This window comes from Plectropomus leopardus, chromosome 19 (genome assembly GCF_026936395.1).
Source record: "Plectropomus leopardus strain MGB_pleo_1.0 chromosome 19, ASM2693639v1, whole genome shotgun sequence".
NCBI classification, from domain to species: Eukaryota; Metazoa; Chordata; class Actinopteri; order Perciformes; family Serranidae; genus Plectropomus; species Plectropomus leopardus.
In genome coordinates this window covers 29268088-29288293 of record NC_142194.1, presented here as the reverse complement: position 1 = coordinate 29288293, position 20206 = coordinate 29268088, and the positions used below count along the sequence as shown (strand labels likewise).

Genomic DNA, 20206 nt, shown 5'->3' with positions numbered 1-20206 from the left:
TGTATTTCTCTGCTTTCCCGTTGTTGTCACATGTGACTGATGGCATTTCTTTTGTCCCCTAAATATGAATAAGCCTATAAACAGTGAGTATGTATAGCATATAATATGTTACAGTTACTATGAATAAAATACTAATGTGTGAGGAGAAAACAGTGAGCAGATTCTACAATTTGTTTCTGCTTTTCATTTTGATGTGTTCTAATAGAAAACACTGCTATGACCAAACAAACATGACATCACATATTATTAGGTCATAAAGGTGTACTATAAATAAGTTTTGTAATAAAAGGTTTTTTACATCCAGTCTTTCACCTTTTCCCCTAAGATTCAATAAAAACACAAAAACTGTGAACCAAATAGCTTTTATTAATTAAATCATTAGTGGTTAAGCAATGAAAAATTATACAGGAATCAGTTACCAACAAAACAAAAGCAAGGAAGCAGTTAAGTGCGAACTACATTTTATGTTCCATTGACATAGGCTTCAGCACAGCTGCATGTTGTTACTGTTCTCACAGAAACAGAGGTGGCATTGTTAATCCACTTTGTAGGGCTGACAAACAAACAGTTCAAAAAACTGGAATATTTTATCTTCGCTTACATGTATGAGATTCATATGTTGCCCCGTGAAATCTGTGCAGACATTAACATGATTTGGCCTGAGAAGTTGTAATAAATGCAGAGGAAGTGTAGGCAGCAGAAGGCAAGATGCTATGGTATATAAAATAAAAAATCAAATCAAATGCATTATTGTCTGCATTGGCAGTGATTCACATTATATACAAAAAAAAAACAACACACACACAAGAAAGCTGTGATGTGTCTGACCTAGAAACTAAACACTGACAGTACAAATACTGTGGCAATGTGGTCAACTTTGGCAACAGTTACATAAAACTCTATTTTCACTTACTTTGGATTCACAAATGTATCTTGTGTCTGTCTCTGTATTAGCCCTTTGATAGACTGCTGACCTGTCCAGGTTGTATGCCCCTTCAATCCAAAGTATGTCAGGATAAGTTCTAGCCCCCCACTACTCTGACCAGTATTTGTTTAAAATACTAAAAAAAAAAATACTAAAAAAAAATGAATGAAAGAAAATTAATTAACCCTTTGAAACCTAGCAAATTGGCCCAATTTCTTTCAAAAACATGGAGAGCAACTTAAGAAAAAGTAAGCAAGAAATAAGTTAAAAGTAAATAAATGAAACTGAGCCCAAAAAAGAAAGAAAAGTTAAACAAATAAAATAAAATAGGAAAGGATGTGCAAAAACTATCATTTCAACACATTAAAATATATAATTATACTAATTTTGAATATATAGAATTAAGAATTATAAATGTAGTTTTATGGAAGATTCTTTTTGATAATATCTAATAATTCCCAGGTCATTTCCTTTCCACCTTGCACTAGTTTTGTTTGTCTGTTTGTTTGTTTTTATTTTTGTTTTTTTTCAATTAATGGGACATTCTTGCTCCTTATGTTTTTCTCAGTGTTTTCACAAGAAATCAAACCAATTTGCTGAGGTTTCAGAGATTTAAATGCTTATGAAAGGCGTCTGACCACAGCACAGGAAAAAACTAATGTGGATCCCCAGGTTAAAGGGTTAATTATTTTTGAATTATTTTTTTATGGCTCCAGTAATGGTAAATATGTATAACACATTTCTAAACCTCATTACAATAAGTAAATGTGTATGATAGTCTATGAGGAAATCTCTGAGTGAAATGGTCATCTGTCAAAAGAACATTGGGAGATGATGTGAAATGCACCTTTACTCTGGATTGTAGGATAATATGATGAGCTGGCTAAACACTAGGGGTCAGTGTCAGACTGCAGCAGTAACACACACTCGTTGTGAAACTTGTCTCTGTCAATAGACAGGTCCCCAGACTACACAGTGTTGATAATAGGCTCTACCAGAGGTTTGTGAGACTTGCTGAAAGTATTGGTCCTTATCTCAGTTTATTTCTGAAACACATCTTAGAGTAGCACATAACACATTTAAACAGGAAAATTCTCATGAGAAAATCGAGTGAATACCATCAGTGAGTGAAATGTACTGGACCTTTAAGGGAGTTGTCTCTGCCTGATGTTTTGCAGATCTTCATTTTCATGGGTACTGGTTATTCTTTGGTAGCAAAATGTTGTGTAAGAGTATTGCAGTGCTAAAACTACAACTACTGGGCTACAGTATGTCAGTAATTAAAAAAGGGAGATGACATCAGCCAAGTGTATATTGTGATCACATACAAAAATCATACACACATATGTAACTGTGAGCTCATCAAAACCTAGAACGACAGAATCACTTAATAATGAGTAAATTAAGAAGAGCAAGATAACACCAGTATTTAAACAGCTGAACAACAAAGGGGGTGGAAGGCACATTATGTGTGGGTGGTATGTTAGATAAAAGGAAGTTAAGCTTTTTAAGCATGATTATGTACTCGGTGTGTTTATGAATAATTTGGCTATCTGTTGCTCAACAGTCCATGAGATCATTTTCTTCATGTTTAACAAATACTCCTGAAATTCAGCGAACAGGAGAAAACTAATTTCTATATGCTCATCCCACTAGCTGTGAGTGATTGGGATTTGGGTTTAAAAAATTAAACGCAAAAGGAAATGCTGACAAATGATACTTTCTTACAATGGGAGTGATGGTGTCCCCTTGATTTTCTTGATCTTGTCAGTTCTGCGAACGCCCCACCTCCCTTTAGAAGCCAACAACAAAGTTATTTTCAGTGTCCTCTTTCCATTTTCTTCTTTGAAATTTCACAACCATCTATACTGTCCAAACACAAATGGATTCTAAACAATCCTCGAAGTGCTTTTGCAAATATGGAAAGATTTTCATTAAGTGCTTTAAATTAAGCCCTTTATTCGTTTATAGGCACACAACCTGCAGTCAAATAATGTGAAACCAATGTTGTTAAATGATCATTTGGATGTTTTTTTTTTTCCAACTTGGGCCCTTTTTTGTAGTTTTGGCAATTGTTCCTATTGTTAATAATAACGCTGTCATGACAAACTTAACTGTTTAGATATGGGAATACAACACGCTCTCAACCCAAGTTGCAATGTATTGCTGCTTCACAGTGGACTTCTGTGTCTACATATAACACTCTAGGTATCCTCTTGCATCTGCTCTTTATGTTCCGGGATGCTGCTACCACAATGTCAACACAAAACATAAGCACATAGTAGGATTACACTGCACTTGCAACTGCACGTGGCAACAAGCACTGGGACATCAACAAACGCACATGCTGGCACGGATGGTGAGGAATGGCAACAAAGTCATGGATGGTTGGGATAAGGGGAAGGAGGCACATGTTAATGTGTAGAAAAATAACATCACATTCGGACGGGATGTGTTGGTTCGGAATGAGAATGGGCTTGGGAATGCCATAACCCAGTGATTCTCAACCTTTTTCGTGTTCTTGACACATTAGGATAGAGACCCCCATGTGATTAAGATTTTGCTTCAGGGACCTCCATCTGAAAGGAAAGTTGCAAAGTACAGTTGAGGAGATAAACATGGAGGAAATGAAACCTGTAATCCTCCTATGATATGGCTGACTTGTTAGCAAGCAGTTGCCTATTTACACATATAGCAGATATGAAGCAACATAAGCATTCATTTAAAGTGGTGTTTGTCCACCTGGGAAATGTAAGACCAATGTACACTCTCTTTTAGCTCTGCTTTTGGTCTCCACCAACTCCTGAGAAAAATATCTGGCTTTTTTCTATTTTCTTCACCAGCATGTCCTAACTGTGTCTATAGGCTATTTGCTGCTGAGTAGGGAGCATACCGTGGGTTTTGAGAGCTTTTAGCTGTTGTACATTGGCTTGCTGCTGGAAACAGCAAGATGCTGGCTTGTTGATCATGTCTTATCATCTAACTGACCCATTAACCTTTAGGCAATGATGCAGCGTTCCCAGATCTCAGTAATTACTTGTGTGTACAAAGTTATTGTAACTGATAGGAATATTGGTCAAAATCATTAAAAAAAAGACCCAAGTTGTAATCAACCGTAATTATTCTTTATCAATCTTCCCAATCGCCACAATTAATTAAGTTTTTACAAAAGAACCTCGGGGATTTTGTTAGGATCTTGGCAAATTTGTTATGCTTTTTCTAGTCGCTTTCTCTATCTCTGTCTTCATTCTCATGCAGAACACCGTGGCTGTCCTCCTCTTCATCCTCCTCAGGCTCTTCCTCATCCCCACCTCCATTCATCATCTCCATCTCAACCTCCTCTGCACCCTCCTCGACCTCCCCATCAGCCCCACTGAAGGGATCAGCTTCCTGGGACACCTCCACCATCTCGGTGCCTTGGACCACCTCAACTGCGCCCTCACGGATTTTCTTGACGTGGAATGTGAAGGGGGGTACTTTGTACACAGCAGTCTTGGACCGGGCATAAACAACATGATCTGGCGTGAAGGCCTTCTTCACCTTGTCACGGGATGTCTGCATCTTCTGCTTCCGCTCGGGGTTGACAGTCATCCGATTTCCAAGCTTTCCCATTTTCTTCTCGATGTTGTGGCGTGTCTTCTCCAGGTTTTCCTTGGTCTTCTCTATGTTGTCCCTTGTTTTCTGCCTGGTCCTTTCCAGGTTCTCTTTTGTCTTCTGCTTTGTCTTCTCCAGGTTCGCCTTGGTTTTTTGTTTGGTCCTTTCCAGGTTCTCTTTGGTCTTTGCTCTGGTCTTATCCATCTTCTCCTTTGAGAAAACTGTCTTCAGGTTTTGTACACGCTGCAGGCTGCTGCGCTTGATGCGTTCAGCACGTGACTCCTCAATGGTCTCCTCAATCTCCACTCCCTCCTCATCTGACGAGAGGTCGACATGGGGTTTGTCTGCCTTCTCTTCTTCTCCTCCCTCCTCCTCTTCTGCAGCTTCCTTGAGCTCCAGCAGGCTGCCTCCTCTGCTTCCCGTCACAGACTCAGAAACCTTCATGGATTTGGAAATGCTCAGCTTCGAGGGAACCTTCACTTCATCCTGCGGAGAGGAGAACATAAAGAATGTCAATGCAACCAGTGTTGATGTGACTTACTAAAGACAGTGAATGAATGTAAATCAATGTTTTACTCATGAAATGATGGTCCACAATGGCAATGAAAATGTAGGCAGTCTTTATGTAAGCCACAAAAAGTCAAAAAGAAATATACGTAACCTGATGACACCCAACATAACCTACATAACCTTAATATCCTTAACCTAACCTATGTAACTTTACCTTCCTAAAAACAAAACCTACACAACTTAACATTAAGCATGTAACATGACAATGCCCAACCATGTTTATTTTCCACAACATAACCTAAGCAACTTTAATTTCCTGAACCTAACTAACATAATTTTTTGTTAAATATGTAACATTGTGATGCCCAACCATGATTCGCTTCCTAAACCCAACCTACGTATCTTTACATTAAATACGAAACATGACAACACCAAGCTGTGTCTCTTTTTGTTAACCTTACCTAAATAACTGTACTTTCCTGAATCTAACCTAGATAACTTTACCTTCCTAAACCTAACTTACATAACTTTATGCTAAGTACATAACATACTGACACCCAACCATGATTCTTTTCCTAAACCTAACCTACGTAATTTTTTGTTAAATATGTTACATGACGATGCCCAACCACGGTTCTTTTCCTAAACATAACCTACATAACGTTACGTTCAGTACATAAGAAAAGGATGAGCAACCATTTTTACTTACCTAAACAAAACCAACGTACCTTTACCTTCCTAAACCTAACCTATGTAATTTTTTGTCAAATATATAACATTGAGATGCCCAACCATGATTCTTTCCTAAACCTAACCTATGCAACTGTACTTTTCTAAATCTTACCATCCTAAACTTATCCTACATAACTTTACGTTCCGCCCAACCATGATTCTTTTACTAAACCTAACCTAACCAACTTGTTAAATATCATATGAAGTGTTGTACGTATATTTTTGTATGATACTATTTAAACCATTGTATGAGGACTTACTGAAAGTTAATTTATTTGAGTATAAACCTGCATGTCTGTCTATTTGTGCATTTTTCCATTCTCTTACTATGTGCTCAGGTACACACAGGTGAACTGTGGTGAGAAACATGACTCACCAGGCAGGGTTTGCTACACAATAGAGGCATTTGAGGCCAGCCTAAACAGAGATGTGGGCTGAGGCTAAGACCAAGTGGAATCTGTAACAAGACTCCAGGGTTTACTCGTTTATGTCATACCAGAAGTTGACATGACAGAGAAAAATGTAAGAGACAAAGCAATGGAAACATGGAAATGGAAATAGGTTAGGGGGGTTTTCTGGGAGCTGTTAGTGAAGTGTTGAAAAGTTTCGCAACAGGATCACACTTTGAGTGCAAAGCTGCACATGCCCTTTTACTCACATTTATAAGATAGGCATGGTACACACACAGGTTTTATACACAGGCACACACACACACACACACACACACACACAAACACAATCTAGATGTAGAGGAGAGGAGAAAGCTCCACGACGTTCCCGTAAGGATCAGGGAGAATTGAAGCTTTCTGGTCTTAGAATTTTTCTCTCTGCAGACTGACACATGCTCTGATTCTTCCAAATCTTGTATTCATCCAGAAATACAGTATCACAGAGACAAGAGCAACAACAGCAGGAGAGACAGTTTGACAGTGAGACTATTTTTTCCCCTGTAGTTTAGGTAGATAACTTAGTAATCCAAATAAGGAAATCATGTCAAGTGTGTGAAAGTAACGTGTTGGCTCATATGTCCTGAGTCAAACTCCTACCAAAAGTGGTCCCAAGTACCATGTCAACAGGTATTGTAAGGTCCAAGTCAGGTCTCAGGTCTCTTTTTTTTCATTCACTTTTCTTCATCTTTACATTACATTGCACAGTTTTTAGTCTATAGTGTAGGCTGCAGTAATAAAATACATTTTGATGGCATGTACTTGAAATGTACTGATGCAGTTGAATTTTATTTCTAGACTACATGATTCAAAGTAATGTTTTAATATGGTTATTTATAATAAAATATGAATTGTTGATGTCTAAACCTGTGAAGTCTGGCGAAGCACCCTGAGCAGATTCTCTGGAACTCCGCAAAAAGTCTGTTTGAGGCCCCTTGTGAACTGGATGAATTGTGGATTTGGACAGCACTCAGCACTCGTAGACCTCCTCTGAACGCGCCTGCAAAGTCCATAAGTCTGCACATGCGGTTAGGTCCAGACATTTGGATTCAGCTGAAGACCCGATTCACATAGCATGCAAAAGCAGTGTTTGACAGCAACCTCCCCAAACTGAAGCGAGTTTCACACTTTTGGTGTTCACATTGACAGCGTTGTGGCTGTGACACTTTTGCAGGGTTGCCTGCTGCTATGAGTTCTGTATTTCCACATTTGTAAGCACAAAACACTCATTTATCAAAGTTGTGCAAGCTCCTGCATTGTCAACATTTCGTACATAAAATGCCCTGTGTCAAGAACTGATGGGATTCTGTCCACAGAGAAGTTGTGGCTTTTAATTTTAAACTGATCCAGGGAAGTTTCAGTAAATTCAATATTTTGTCATCTCTGTGACAGAGACTTTTCAACTGCTGTAAAAGGTGGTATAGCGTTAATATAACGACGACCAACTTTACCATCTGTTTCTGCTGACAACTGCACACGGCTACGTGAAAGAAATCGGCGAACCACCGTTTCTCTAGATGTGCCGTGGCTGACAAGCAGCTGAGACGTGCCTGACCAGCACTGCTCATGCAGGCAGCGTGCATTTACTTTCTTTGTTAACATGGTTCAGTGACGCTCATGCACTACTTCAGCATGTAATATGAAAAGGGCCTAAGAGTAGCAGTTCTTTCATTCTGGGTGTAATTCACTTTTCAGCCTCCATGGAGGACCCACTACTTTGGCTTTGGTTGGTGTTTAGTCTTGTTACATAGAGGTCTTGTTCAGCACAGTTTTTACACCTCCTGTTCACAAACCACATGTAAGTATGACCATGTGACCTCAGCCCGCCCTGATAAAACATTCCTGCACAGCATAACTTTATGCTGCTCTCATTCTTCCAACATCTATCCCTCCCTGGCCCTTCCATCAACCTTTCCCTCGCCTTTCCCTGTTTTCATTGCAGAGGAGGGAGCCTTTCTTTCCCTTTCTCTCACATGCCTCATTCACCTCGTAAATACAATGCTCCGGCTTATTAATGGAGGGCTGAAAGGAGAGGTGAGGGGAGGTGGTCTTCCTCTTTCCATCACAGCAAATCCTCATCCATTTCGGCTCCTGAATGTCTGCATGAGGGCCAATACTTGTTGTACGTATTGTCTTTTCCTCTCCAACTACTCCGCCTATATGGTCAAAACAGGAACACAGCGGAGCCAGAACAGAGGACCATGGGGAGGGGGTAAGGTGTGGAAAAGAAAGATAGTTTTCTGCTGTCGTAGGAATCGAATAATCGCACAAGTGGGATGACGCTTCAGAGTCTTGGGAAACCATCTGCTCAACAGGAAGATGATAGCATCAAAGTCATCTTGGCAGGAAGGTGGAGGTATTAGAGCTGAGGGGGGGTCTAGTCTACTGTGTTCTGTTGCAGTGTGATGGTGGTTTTATGACCATATTGTACTACAGTATCCTGGGTAAACTTGACCTTGGATGAGGGAACTCGGCTTTCCTGAACAGCTGTGTTGACAGGTTGGGCGCTGGAAAATACCTGCCCTGCTAAAATTCATTACATCGTGTTTCCATCTGGAGGACAATACAATGGGTGTTGTAAATCGCTTAAGCAGTGTGCAGGCCAACTCTCTGACATGGACTCACAGTTTGTCACCAGAGTTCTCATTGAAGGTGGATACTAGGGTTGAATGTGTGCGTGCAGCTTTTTCTTGTGGAAATACATCACTTCAATCCAGAGAGAATGGAATTTCCTGCCATATCTTCAAGGAACATTTAAACACTATTAAAGTCCTTAAAAGAAACATGAAAACTGCAAATTTATTCAACACTTACAGGGACACTTTCCTGTTTTTCAACCAACCAGTAAGACATCCAGCTCCTAGCAGGTTGACTCGAATTATCTCAAAATGGTCTCAAAAAATTCCTTAAGACACTGATGATGCTTGAAATGAATATTGTGAGTTTTCGTTACCAGAGTGGGCGGGACAATTTCGATGTTTCGACATGACATCAAAAACTGTTGTAACTTCGCCCCAGATGGTCAGATCTTTACAACATTTTACAGATTTATGAGTCCAGGCCTGAAGACATGTGCAGTGCAATTTTGAATCATAGTTATAGCGCCACCTATTGCAGGAAGCAGGAAGTTACTTTTCATACTCTTTGATTTTTCCCCTGTAGCAGGTTAACTCAATAAATCTCATATTCAATTCGAATACTGTAAAGACCTTCATGATGCACAGAAATTAAACTTTTGAGTTTTCATCAAACGTGGTTGCCAAAATTACGCATTAATCGTCAGCCATTTTGAATTGAATGTAAAATTGTGCCATATTTTTGGCCATTTTCATTGGTTGCAATTTTTCGATTTTCTTCTACATATTTCATCCAATTGACTTCAAAATTTAAACATCCTCTCAGAAGGCCCCGAATATCAAAAGTTATTACATTTGTGAGTTTTCATCACACCGTGTGGCCGTTAATGGGCCAAACATTTCCATGTCTCGCCATTAACCAAGAAGGAGTTTATAACTCTGAGGGACATGGTCCAATCTGCACCAAACTTTGCATGTTTGATGACAGTCTTGCCCTGAACACATCTACATGACAACCATTATCATGACTTATAGCACCCACTACTGGCAATATTAAATCTCATGGAAATTACATGCTTTCTTCTTTGATGGACTGCTCCAACAGATTTAATCCGATTGACTTCAAATCTGGTGACAAAACCTTTAGGACCTTAATGATGCCTCACTCTGAAGTATAGGTTTACCATGAACGCTGTTGCCATGGAGACCCAGTGTTGGCCGCCAAAAAGGAAGTTGTTGTAACTTCACTTTGCATCGACCGATTGGCCCCAGATTTCACAGTTGTGATCAGGCTGCAGCCCTGAACACATCAACATGTCTTTTAACTATGATACTCACTGAGGCACTTACTGGCAACAGTAAGTATGCCTCGTACCACAACTATCCTTTGATTTTCATGAAATTTACATGTTTTGGTCTACAAATGATGTAGATAAATGTCATGGAAGAAGATGATCAGCAGAAACATTAGCTTTGGGGACCATGACATCCAAAGCCAATCTTACAGCAACCCAGCTTTCAAAAGCTGTTATTGAACAATGTCTGTGCCCTTTGAACTCTGATTTCCAATGAGGCACAGTGCACTGTGCACAGTGCACAGCAGAAGGGCATAGCAGCTTCTGTCAGTTGTACCGTAGAGGTGCAGATTATTAAACAAAGTTTGAAAATCGAATTGACAAAATAATCAGTTTAATTCATCAGCTGAACCTGGGACTTTTGGAGGACCTGGGGCTATTGGGCTGGTGCTCCTTTGCTCAGTAATGAAACCTTAAATTAATGGGCCTTGGTGTGACTATTCTGGAGTCATGAAATCTTAATATATCCTGACGATCCTAGAAAAATGGTTAATGAAGCTGAACCCCTTAAGCTTTTAAAATGAGGTGTACCTGAACTGTTGCCTTCTCTGTGAGGAGCCTGGACATACAGCGTGTGCTTGGGGAAAGCCCAGTCTGTCAGTTCAGAGTGTAGGAGGTCACAGGATCATGAGTTTGCATAAGAGAGACTCAACAGAAGCCAGGGTACAGGAGGGAATTCTGTGCTGCGTGCAAGTGTGTGTGTATCCAAGTACATGGAAAGAGTGTATGGGGAAGTTCAGGCATTCACCTTGGTGTGCTGACTTCCTGACCCTCCTAATTTAATGGGACATTGTTCTCCACGAGGCTGCTGCACAAAAGACAGGAAGGTACACTCGGAGCCATGGAAAATAGACGAATGGGGTATGTAATGGTTCTGTGAGTTACAGTGTGTGTGTGTGCGTGTGTGTGTGTGTGTGTGTGTGTGCGCGTGCGCGTGTGGGGCAGTGATACGACATTTTGCTTTTAGCTCTTGCAAAATATGCAAACGATCATTTCCATATCTGGTTTGTACTTAAATTACAAAATGACAATCAGGGGGGAAGTTAGTTGCAAAACACTTTCTTGTGTGTGAGTGTGTGTGTGTGTGTGTGTGTGTGTGTGTGTGTGTGTGTGTGTGTGTGTGAAAAAGAGAGAGAAAGAGAGACAGAGACAGAAAGACAGTCAGTATGTCCTAGAGCAATGGGATAGGTCTCATGATTTGTTTTAGCACAATGTGGAGCTATGCTCTCTGCTCTTTATCTCTTGTTATGCCTTCTTGTTATGTGTCTGTGTACGTGTGTGTTTGTAGTGTGTCTTTGTGTGTGTTTGTGTGTGTGCACACGTGTTCACAGTGCACTGGATTTCTGTAACCAGTGCTGCGTTCCTCTCTCCCAGTACTAATAACACACACACACACACACACGGTCACATTTTTCATTGTTCATACTTTTCTCTTTTTCTTTCTTTCTTTCTTTCTTTCTTTCTTTCTTACTTTCTTTCTGTCTTTCTTTCTGCCTTTCTGCCCCTCCTCAGTGTGTCAGTGGTGGGCACGTAGCTGGATGTAGTGACTCATGGCTGCTGGAAAAGTCATTCGTCTAATAGGTGTTTACAGTACTTTTACTCTGGTTCTCGTCCTTTACACTTTTGAGCTCTCTGGCATAAAACATATAAGTAGGGTACACTGTAAATAATACTGCCAATATCTGTGGTGGACATTATCATCATACTTACAGTACCTGTCAGCTGTATAATCAGCCCTGTGGGAAATTAGACTGCTCAAACTGTGCAGTCAAAGACAATTTCTGAAATGCCAGAAAACCAACAGATGGTACAACAGCCATATTGCTGATTGTTTCATAAAGACCATACAGATTAATGCTGTTAAACATGTAAAATTAAAAAAAAATGCAGCTGATGTCTCTAATCTAGCTGAAGCTAATTTGCAGCCCCTGTACCTGCCTTAGCTTTTAAGATTTATTTATCTATTAAAAACCGCAACGCAAGTTGAGACTGAAATGAAAAGGTAAGAGAGGCTGATTAAATCTTAAATCGAAGCACTTTCTAATATGAAGCCTATAGTTGTAACAAAAGCCTATCATTGTGTGTGTGTCAGTTGCTGAGATCAGCTGGCTGATGCTCTGTGTTGTCAGCACAACGCAGTGTTTTTCTTTCATGATGAGTGTGCATGGTGACTTCTGTCCCACTGCTCACTCTACTGCTGTGCAGCGCAGCACAAGTGTTAAGGCATGAGCCTCTACGGTTTTTCTCTCTTACAAAGTTGCTTTTACTTTTAGTTGTAATAGATTTCATTTTAGTTTCCCAGTATGAAGACTGGTGACCATTAATAGTAACAAGCATGGCCTGTGTTGCAGTTTGCCAGTGTTTATATATTTCCATTACAAGGAAATGATAAAATGGACTGTGCTTTACTGGTCTTCTAACCAATCAGAACACTCACACTACATGTCACATTCACCCATTCACACACTTGGCGGCCGAGGCTACCGTACAAAGTATTACCTGCTACTCAGTAACCATTCAAACACACTCATGCACAGCATCAGGGGTAATTTGGGGTTCATCATCTTGCCTAGTGTTTTCAGAAACATGTTACAGCTTACTGACATTGACCTTTGACCTCCAACCACCAGATGCTAATCAGTTCATACTTGAGTCCAAGTAGATCTTTGTGCCAAATTTAAGCAAACCCCCTCAACGTTATCTTCAGATTTTGTGTTAATGTCATTGAGATGATTGCAGGGTCACAGTGACCTTGACCTTTGGCTGCAAAAATCAATTCATCCTTGAGTCCAAGTGGATGTTTGTGCTAAATCTGAAAAACACCCTCAAGGTGTTCTTGAGGGAATTTCAGACGGACAACCCGAAACCATAATGCCATCAGCCTTGGCTATCACAGGCCCGGTGGCATAAAAATCTAAAACTGTTTGCCATAAAAATCTAAAAAAATTTGTTTCAAAAATCGTGACAAAAATGTGACATATACACATTCAGTACATATGTTTAAATTCTTGTAACGAAATTGGTCCTTTAGGCAGGAATGTCACAGAGGTATCCTGACACCTTAACAACAGATGGAGGACTTCTGTAGTTCTTCATCTCCACTTGATCAATTTCTTAATGCCATTACCTAAATCTTGCTGTTGATTATGACTTACATCTGACTCTTTGCCTGTTTTCCTGTCTGTGCCTGTGTGTTTCCTGAAAGTCGCCTTTCAAAGATGTCTGGGATGTTTCATGTGGGCATATTTGGATTTTTCTGGGCGTAGCCAGTGGTGAGCCACTGTGCCTATCAACCAGCAGAGGGAAACCATGGCAGCAACAACAATGCCAGAACACTTACCTCAGCCCAGTGTGTGCCAAGTGTGTGTCTACACTTCTAGCCTCAGGCTGACAATCATTTGTTTTTCAGCTAAATCTGTGCTTTGTACTTCATCTCATTAGTTCTACACTGTAGTTTCTGATGACGGTTTTGTCTAATGTCTGTAAATAAAAATCATGCCAGAACTAACTGTTTTCAGTTTTATTGCCTCAGTTTTACTTGTATCTCCATGGTAACAGTGGTGAGCCTGACTGGAACTACAATGTTTCTGGATAACTTTATCACCAAAAAAACTACTGCTACACTGACTACTGCTAGAGTTGTGTGTGTACGCATGTACACTGTAGGTATATCTGTGCAAGCAAGTACACAGATGTGTGTCTTTGTGTGTAACTGTGTGCATTTGTGTTTTTGAGCACATCCTTATACAGATGTGTAATATGTATATGCATGCTAATATAAAAATGCATGTTTGTGTGATGAAGGTCTTTGCATGAGTAGTGTGTGTGTGTGTGTGTGTGTGTGCACGCGCATGTGTGTATATGTGACCATATATGGGACATGGAGCACACCATGGAAGCTTTCCACTCTGAGCCCACAGTGCAGCTACTCATCAGCGTGATGCAGAGAGAGAGAGGAATCCCGCTGCAACACACCCCTCTCTGTTTCTGTTTTCCTGTTTAAACTCTAACCACCAAGAACCGCCCTACTGCTGTGGAAAGGCCAGATGTGTGTGTGTGTGTGTGTGTGTGTGTGTGTGTGTGTGTGTGTGTGTGTGTGTGTGTGTGTGTGTAATAGAATTCCAATGAATACAGCACATGTACATGTACATGTACAGTACAGTACAGTACAGTACAAACACACACACACATACACACTCACTCAGTGAGGGGATTTTCCAGTAAATCCAGGAAAACGGGGAATCCTCTTGACATAACTGCTGATGTAAAAAGTAACTGGGCCGGTCTATGGAGCAAATGAGGACATTGGGTTTCTTTTTCCGCAGCTTCGGAATAACAAATGCCAATTTATTTAAGTTGAGAAAACAGCCTCACCACAATGTCCATTTAGTAGCTGCTTTTGAGCTTTTGATCATTTCACATGATGTTCATCAGCCAATGGGGTTTACCAAGTTGTCATGGGAATAAAGATGAAGATCATGTGATGTGATAGGGATTGAGAGCTTCAATAAATGGACTCTAATGGATTTGTGTCTCAACTGCTGTTTTCAAGGTCAAGAATAAACTTTGACCCTCAACTCCACAGCACTTAAAAAGAAAAAGGAGTAATCATACATCTTCCAAAGGCCTTGGTTCCTAATTCTCCTAGCTACGGGCACAGGTCTGCAAGCACATGCGCAATAGGCATCTACATAGGAGCATGCCTAAGAGTTGCAATTCATATAAAAAATTTCCATCTTTTATTCAGGATTTTTTCAAAAATATCCTTCCATTGGAATGGACAGTGGATCTTAATGTCAGCGGAAAGGGAATTGGAGAAATACAGTTTATATAGGGAAATACTGATCAGATTTAACCATTTATTGTCATACTCACTTATGAAAGTTATTTCTGCATTACAATTCTTTGTCCATTGGAATGGACAGAAAAATAAAAAAGTTACATAGAAACATAAAGTATCCTAATTTTATATATATATATATATATATATATATATATATATATATATATATATATATATATATATATATATATATATATATATATATATGGGTGCATTTAGAGTAGAAATTCAATTCATTCATTTTTATGTTTGGAACATAATTGGGTTCTGAATGGGTTAAGGCTCAAAGTTATGAATGATGAAGCTCCACCCCTTACTTCCACAGCCCCACCCCTCCTTCAAATATGGTCACATCTGGCTCCAAAAAAAGCATGCTGGCTACAACCGAAATGGGTAACTCCAGGTTTCAAATGGGGAGTCCACAAACCAGTGGGTGACGTTACTGTAGCTACGTCCATTATTTTATACAGTCTATGGCCCTAATGTCCTCGGTCAAACTGGCTTCTCAGGGTGATGGATGTGCAGGCATACATTGCTTTAACCAGTGAAGAGACTCTGTGTGTGTGTGTGTGTGTGTGTGTGTGTGTGTGTGTGTGTGTGTTTTCAGTACATTTCTCATGTGAGTGCCATGGGAAAGAGTGTAATGGTCACACACAGCATAAAACTCTGGGGAGAGAACTCCCTACTCTCCTCCTGTTTTCCACTTGTTCCCTTTAATCAGAGACATGGGACTGGGAGAGAAAAAAAGAGAGAGAAGTTGCTATATAAAGTGATGGCATGCCGCAGGTCCCTGAGGGGGGAGAGAGAGGGATGAGTCACCAGGTCTGTTGTTGCACTGGAGCACAGCAGCAACCTTTCTTTTCTTTTTTATTCTTTTTTGCTTCTCTTTCTCTTCCCATCAATCTCTTTTCCTCCCTTGTGGCATTCATCCCTTTCTCGGTTTCTCTCAACCTCCCTTGGTGTGTACTGTCTGTGGTTTCCTTACAGTCAGTGGTTTAAGAGTCAACTAAGATTCTCAGATCACTGAGGAATGAGACAGATCAGTGTCACAGCTCCATGGCAACCAAACACAGTGAAACCAAAATATTTCTGTGCCAGCTGTGGGCCAGATAATCTCACTTTTTTTTTTAAATTTTAGTTCAGTTCACTTGTTCCAGGAAGGCTTTAGAGTCCTTGACCACTCATCACCATTCATCTTAGTTCATAGACTGACATCCTATTTGCAAATCACATTTTTGCTTTTTTATATGTCTTTTCTTCCTTTTTCCTTTTTTTTAAGCAATGTATTCATCAGAAGTGTGAGAAATGTGTCAGAGAACAGTCTTGTTTCCATTGAGCACTTGATTGTTAAATCTGGAGTAGGCAGTTTTATTTTTAAATAATTGGGCAAAAATACCATAATAAGCTTTGAGCATATTGTTATTCAATTTATCTCAGAGAAGACTGGACTTCTGCACTTCCTCTTGGTTCTGTTTTAAGGCTTTGGGAAATCTAGCCCATTGTGGAGACTTTGGCCAATCACATGTCATTTCAGAGATGTTCCTATTGGCTGTTCTATAATTGGGGATTTGTGTGCAGATCCTTTTGGTGAAAGCCTGATTCAGTGGAGAAGAATCCTGCAGGTAAACGTTGCAATTCCACTATGGCAACAACTGGTTACATTCCAGAGCAATCCAAAAAAAAAGAGGACAGACTCATAAAAAAAGAGAGAATGTTAAAGAGAGTCTGACAATGGACAAAATAAAACATATAAGTATTGCGAGGGGTTTAAAAGTTAGAGAGAAAATGTTCCTAATAGTTTAGCACTCTGCTAACTGAGCCAATAGCTTATGGTTGCAGCTTCAAGTTCACATTTACGTAGCTAACGTTGCTTGAGCCTCGAATCATGCTCAGTATGATTCCATGCACTGTTAAGTGGAGCTATGGTTAGAGCTCTAGTAGGTTATTTAATTGGACTACTGTTCTTGTCTTAGTACACAAACACTGGGGGAGAATCTATTTATTTATGTCTCACTTCACCATGGTAGGTGGAGATATGCTCCCTTTCAGCTTGTTGCTAGAGACCACCAAGCCAGGAGAAAAGGGGCAGTAGCTCTAGAAATGGACCCCCACTCAGCTGCTGCAGTAACCTGAACCAGCCAGTGTAAATCCAAGCTCCAGAAGACCGGACAAACTCTACTTGCTACCTGATCAGCAAACTTTCAGTTGCTGCCATTACACAAAATAAACCTGTGCTACCACCACCCCACTTTGACACGTGCTGAGGGATTTGTGGTCGCCAAGCCTCAACCGTCGACAACCAAAGATCAGTCTCAAGAGCTGCTGCCCCCTCTCCTCTTGGGGAAGAAGTCCACAGTGATGGGGGCGAGGCAAAGGGACAGTGAGATGGCTAACATTACCTAGCCAACTTCTGTATCACTTGTGATCTGATAAACAAACAGAGAGAGAGCAGGGTGAGAAGGGACCGAAGTAAGATTCAATAAATCAATGAGAAACACTGGGATACTGCATGGAGTGCATGCAGATGCACATAGTTGCCTGGTGGGAGGGGTTTAGTACAGAGAAGAAAGGAAGGTTTTGTTTTTTTGAAGTATTTTAAGCAAACAAAAGAGTAAGAGGTTAATTCAACTGGCCTGAATAGTGGACAGTGGGAAAGTTGGGTGTACTTTTTATAATTTAGCAGGACAGTTCATCATATTCCTTATATCTATATTATGAATTTAAAATATTAGATTATGTATTAAAAATAATGATAACAACAGTAAACATAATGGACCAACCCCCTAAGAAAGAAAGCAGATGTTGACCTATTCCTTTAACCCTTTGAGACCTGGAGCACACACTTTATAATAAGAAAAGTAATGTGATTAAACCTTTGAACCCTGAACAAATTGATGCAATTTCTTTAAAAGAAAATTAAAAAAAAAAAAAACACAGGGAAAAGGCAATGAGCAACTTGGCAAAAAAAATCACAAAGTGCACGAAATTAGTAGATTTTAAAAAACATTTTCAAAAAGATGCCCTATTTACATATTTAAACAATATATTACAAAATAATTAGCATTTTTAAGCACTTTTTTCCAGGTTTCAAAGAGTTAAATTACTTCCATCAAATTTATTGCTAATATTTTCATCACCTCTATCCTCTCCTCTCCTGGCCAGATGTACTGTATCTCCTTGTGTTATTTCATGGCCCGCTGCTTGTAATGACAGCATTTCTTATAGTGCTTTAAGGCACCTCTGCAAGTTTCTTTGTGTATTCAGGAGCCATAACAGCTTGCACAAACTTCTTTTCTGCCTCAACATAAGAGCTTTGTGAGGATGCACACATGAATCTAACACAAATAAGGATTTCTTGAGGTGTTTCCAAGGCTGCAGACACGTGTGTTTGAGGCAGCTCATTCTGACTCCTTTAAGCTTTCATGGCAAGACACAGCTTGCCATTGTCGACTATCACTGGAAGTTGCTTTTACGACATACTTGGGGTTGGCGGGTATTCTGATCATGTACTTTCATGTAAGAGCACACAAAAACACACACACATGCAAATGCAATCCCACAGAGGCACACACTGCTTAGTGAGTAAACACAGAAGCCCATCATTAATAATTCCTGAGTGATAAAATCTTTAAGGATACTATGTACCATTGTGGCACCATATCCAAAGACAACTTAATGCATAATCGCAAAATAGGCTTACTTTTCAGACATTTTAATTTGCACTGCATAATTCTGCTAATAAGGGATCTAATTAACTATGATGGGGTGAGCAACTGAAGCTCAGCAGCCCTGTCTCCCTCCTCTCTGGCCCTCTCTGGGTCTATGTACAGTTCCTCATGCTTGACTAACAGGAACTTGGACAGTGAGGGATGACAGTGGTTGTTCCCATGGTCACCTTGTGTTACTCTTTCCAATAACAATGGAGGAGATTAGTGTTTATGGAGAGATTTACGGAGCTGCAGAAGAAGTGGTTTCTTCCTCTGCTGTTTGCGCCTGTCCTTTCTCTGTGCAATGTTTCACTCGCTTTAAGCTAACAGGACTGTTAGGCTAAAGATGAGCACAGTCACAAGGAAGCCACTTTTTTAAAGGGGTAAAGTGATTTTGTGTTGCCTATTTTGTAAATAAGAATGGTAAAAATCAGAACAGCAGAAGCTGTGATATCCTAACTTTACTGTTAAGTATGGGACCAGCTCAAAAGAGTTTTCTCCTAAGGTGAGAAAGTCATAGTCTGGTTTTAGTTGGAACCAAGAATGAGAATTCTAAATTCAGAAAGCTGCTTTCAAGTAAGACTTTATCCAACTGATTCCAGGCTACAGGGACTGGAACTGAACATTAGCCACACAATGGCTGAAGGGTTGTATGACTGGGAATGCAGCTTTGCAGAGAAGGTTTCTGGCCCACCTCTTGGAAGGCATCTGGATCATACACCGTCAAAGTGGTGGTATTTAACAAACTTAGAATGAGAACGGGCCAAAAACCTTATCTGCAAAGCTGCATTCCTAGTCATACAACCCTTCAGCCATTGGAGGGCATCACTTGAGAATGTGGTCAGATGGAACCTGTCACATCAGATTGGGGTCAGATTGAAAAGCTGCCAGTAATGATGTAATAAAAGTAGCACGAGGGCGCCTATAGGGCAGATGAGGACCAAGGGACTTTCATGTGGGAGTCTGGTGTTCTCCTCCTGTCTTTAATGTGTTGTTTTTCTTCTACACCTTACCATGTGCCTTCTTCCCCTAATCCTAACCACAAGTTGGTACAACTTGTGTAATTGTTAACCTTCCAGCTAGGTTACCATGCACAAGTGTTGTCTAAACATCACCATGTGCTGCATCATCCCACTATATGCATCTGTTGACATCATGTAAGCGGCATCCTGGAATGTAAAGAGCCAATGCAGAAGGATACCTAAAAAGTAATATTTTGACCTGAAAGTCCACTGCAAAGACGCAATATGTAACAGCTTGGGATGAGAACGTGTTGCAGTTTCTGGTCTGATGTTATTAATTAACACAGCTAAGAAAACATTGTGGACATCCTAAAAAAGAAGAGTCCCAGAACAGAACCGAGCAAAACCACAAAAAGGGCAGCACTAAATGTCACTAGGGTGTCATTTGTTATCGTGAAAAGTTCATCCTCGACCTTGGAAGTATTACTTTGACAAAGTTTCTTAACTCAAGGTCAACTTACAAGTTTCTTTCTATATGAGGGTAGAAATTGGTGCT

At 40.1% G+C, this 20206-nt stretch overlaps 1 protein-coding gene across 1 annotated transcript in view; it reads right to left on the bottom strand.

Moving 5' to 3' along the window:
• Positions 1-346: 346 nt before the first annotated feature.
• Positions 347-20206, bottom strand: part of cavin1b (caveolae associated protein 1b) — a 34915-nt gene continuing 15055 nt past the window's right edge. Inside the window, exon 2 of the mRNA XM_042507767.2 lies at positions 347-5005. Within this exon, the coding sequence (XP_042363701.1) occupies positions 4145-5005 (861 nt within the window). The 3' untranslated portion in view covers positions 347-4144. The remainder of the gene's footprint in view (positions 5006-20206) is intronic.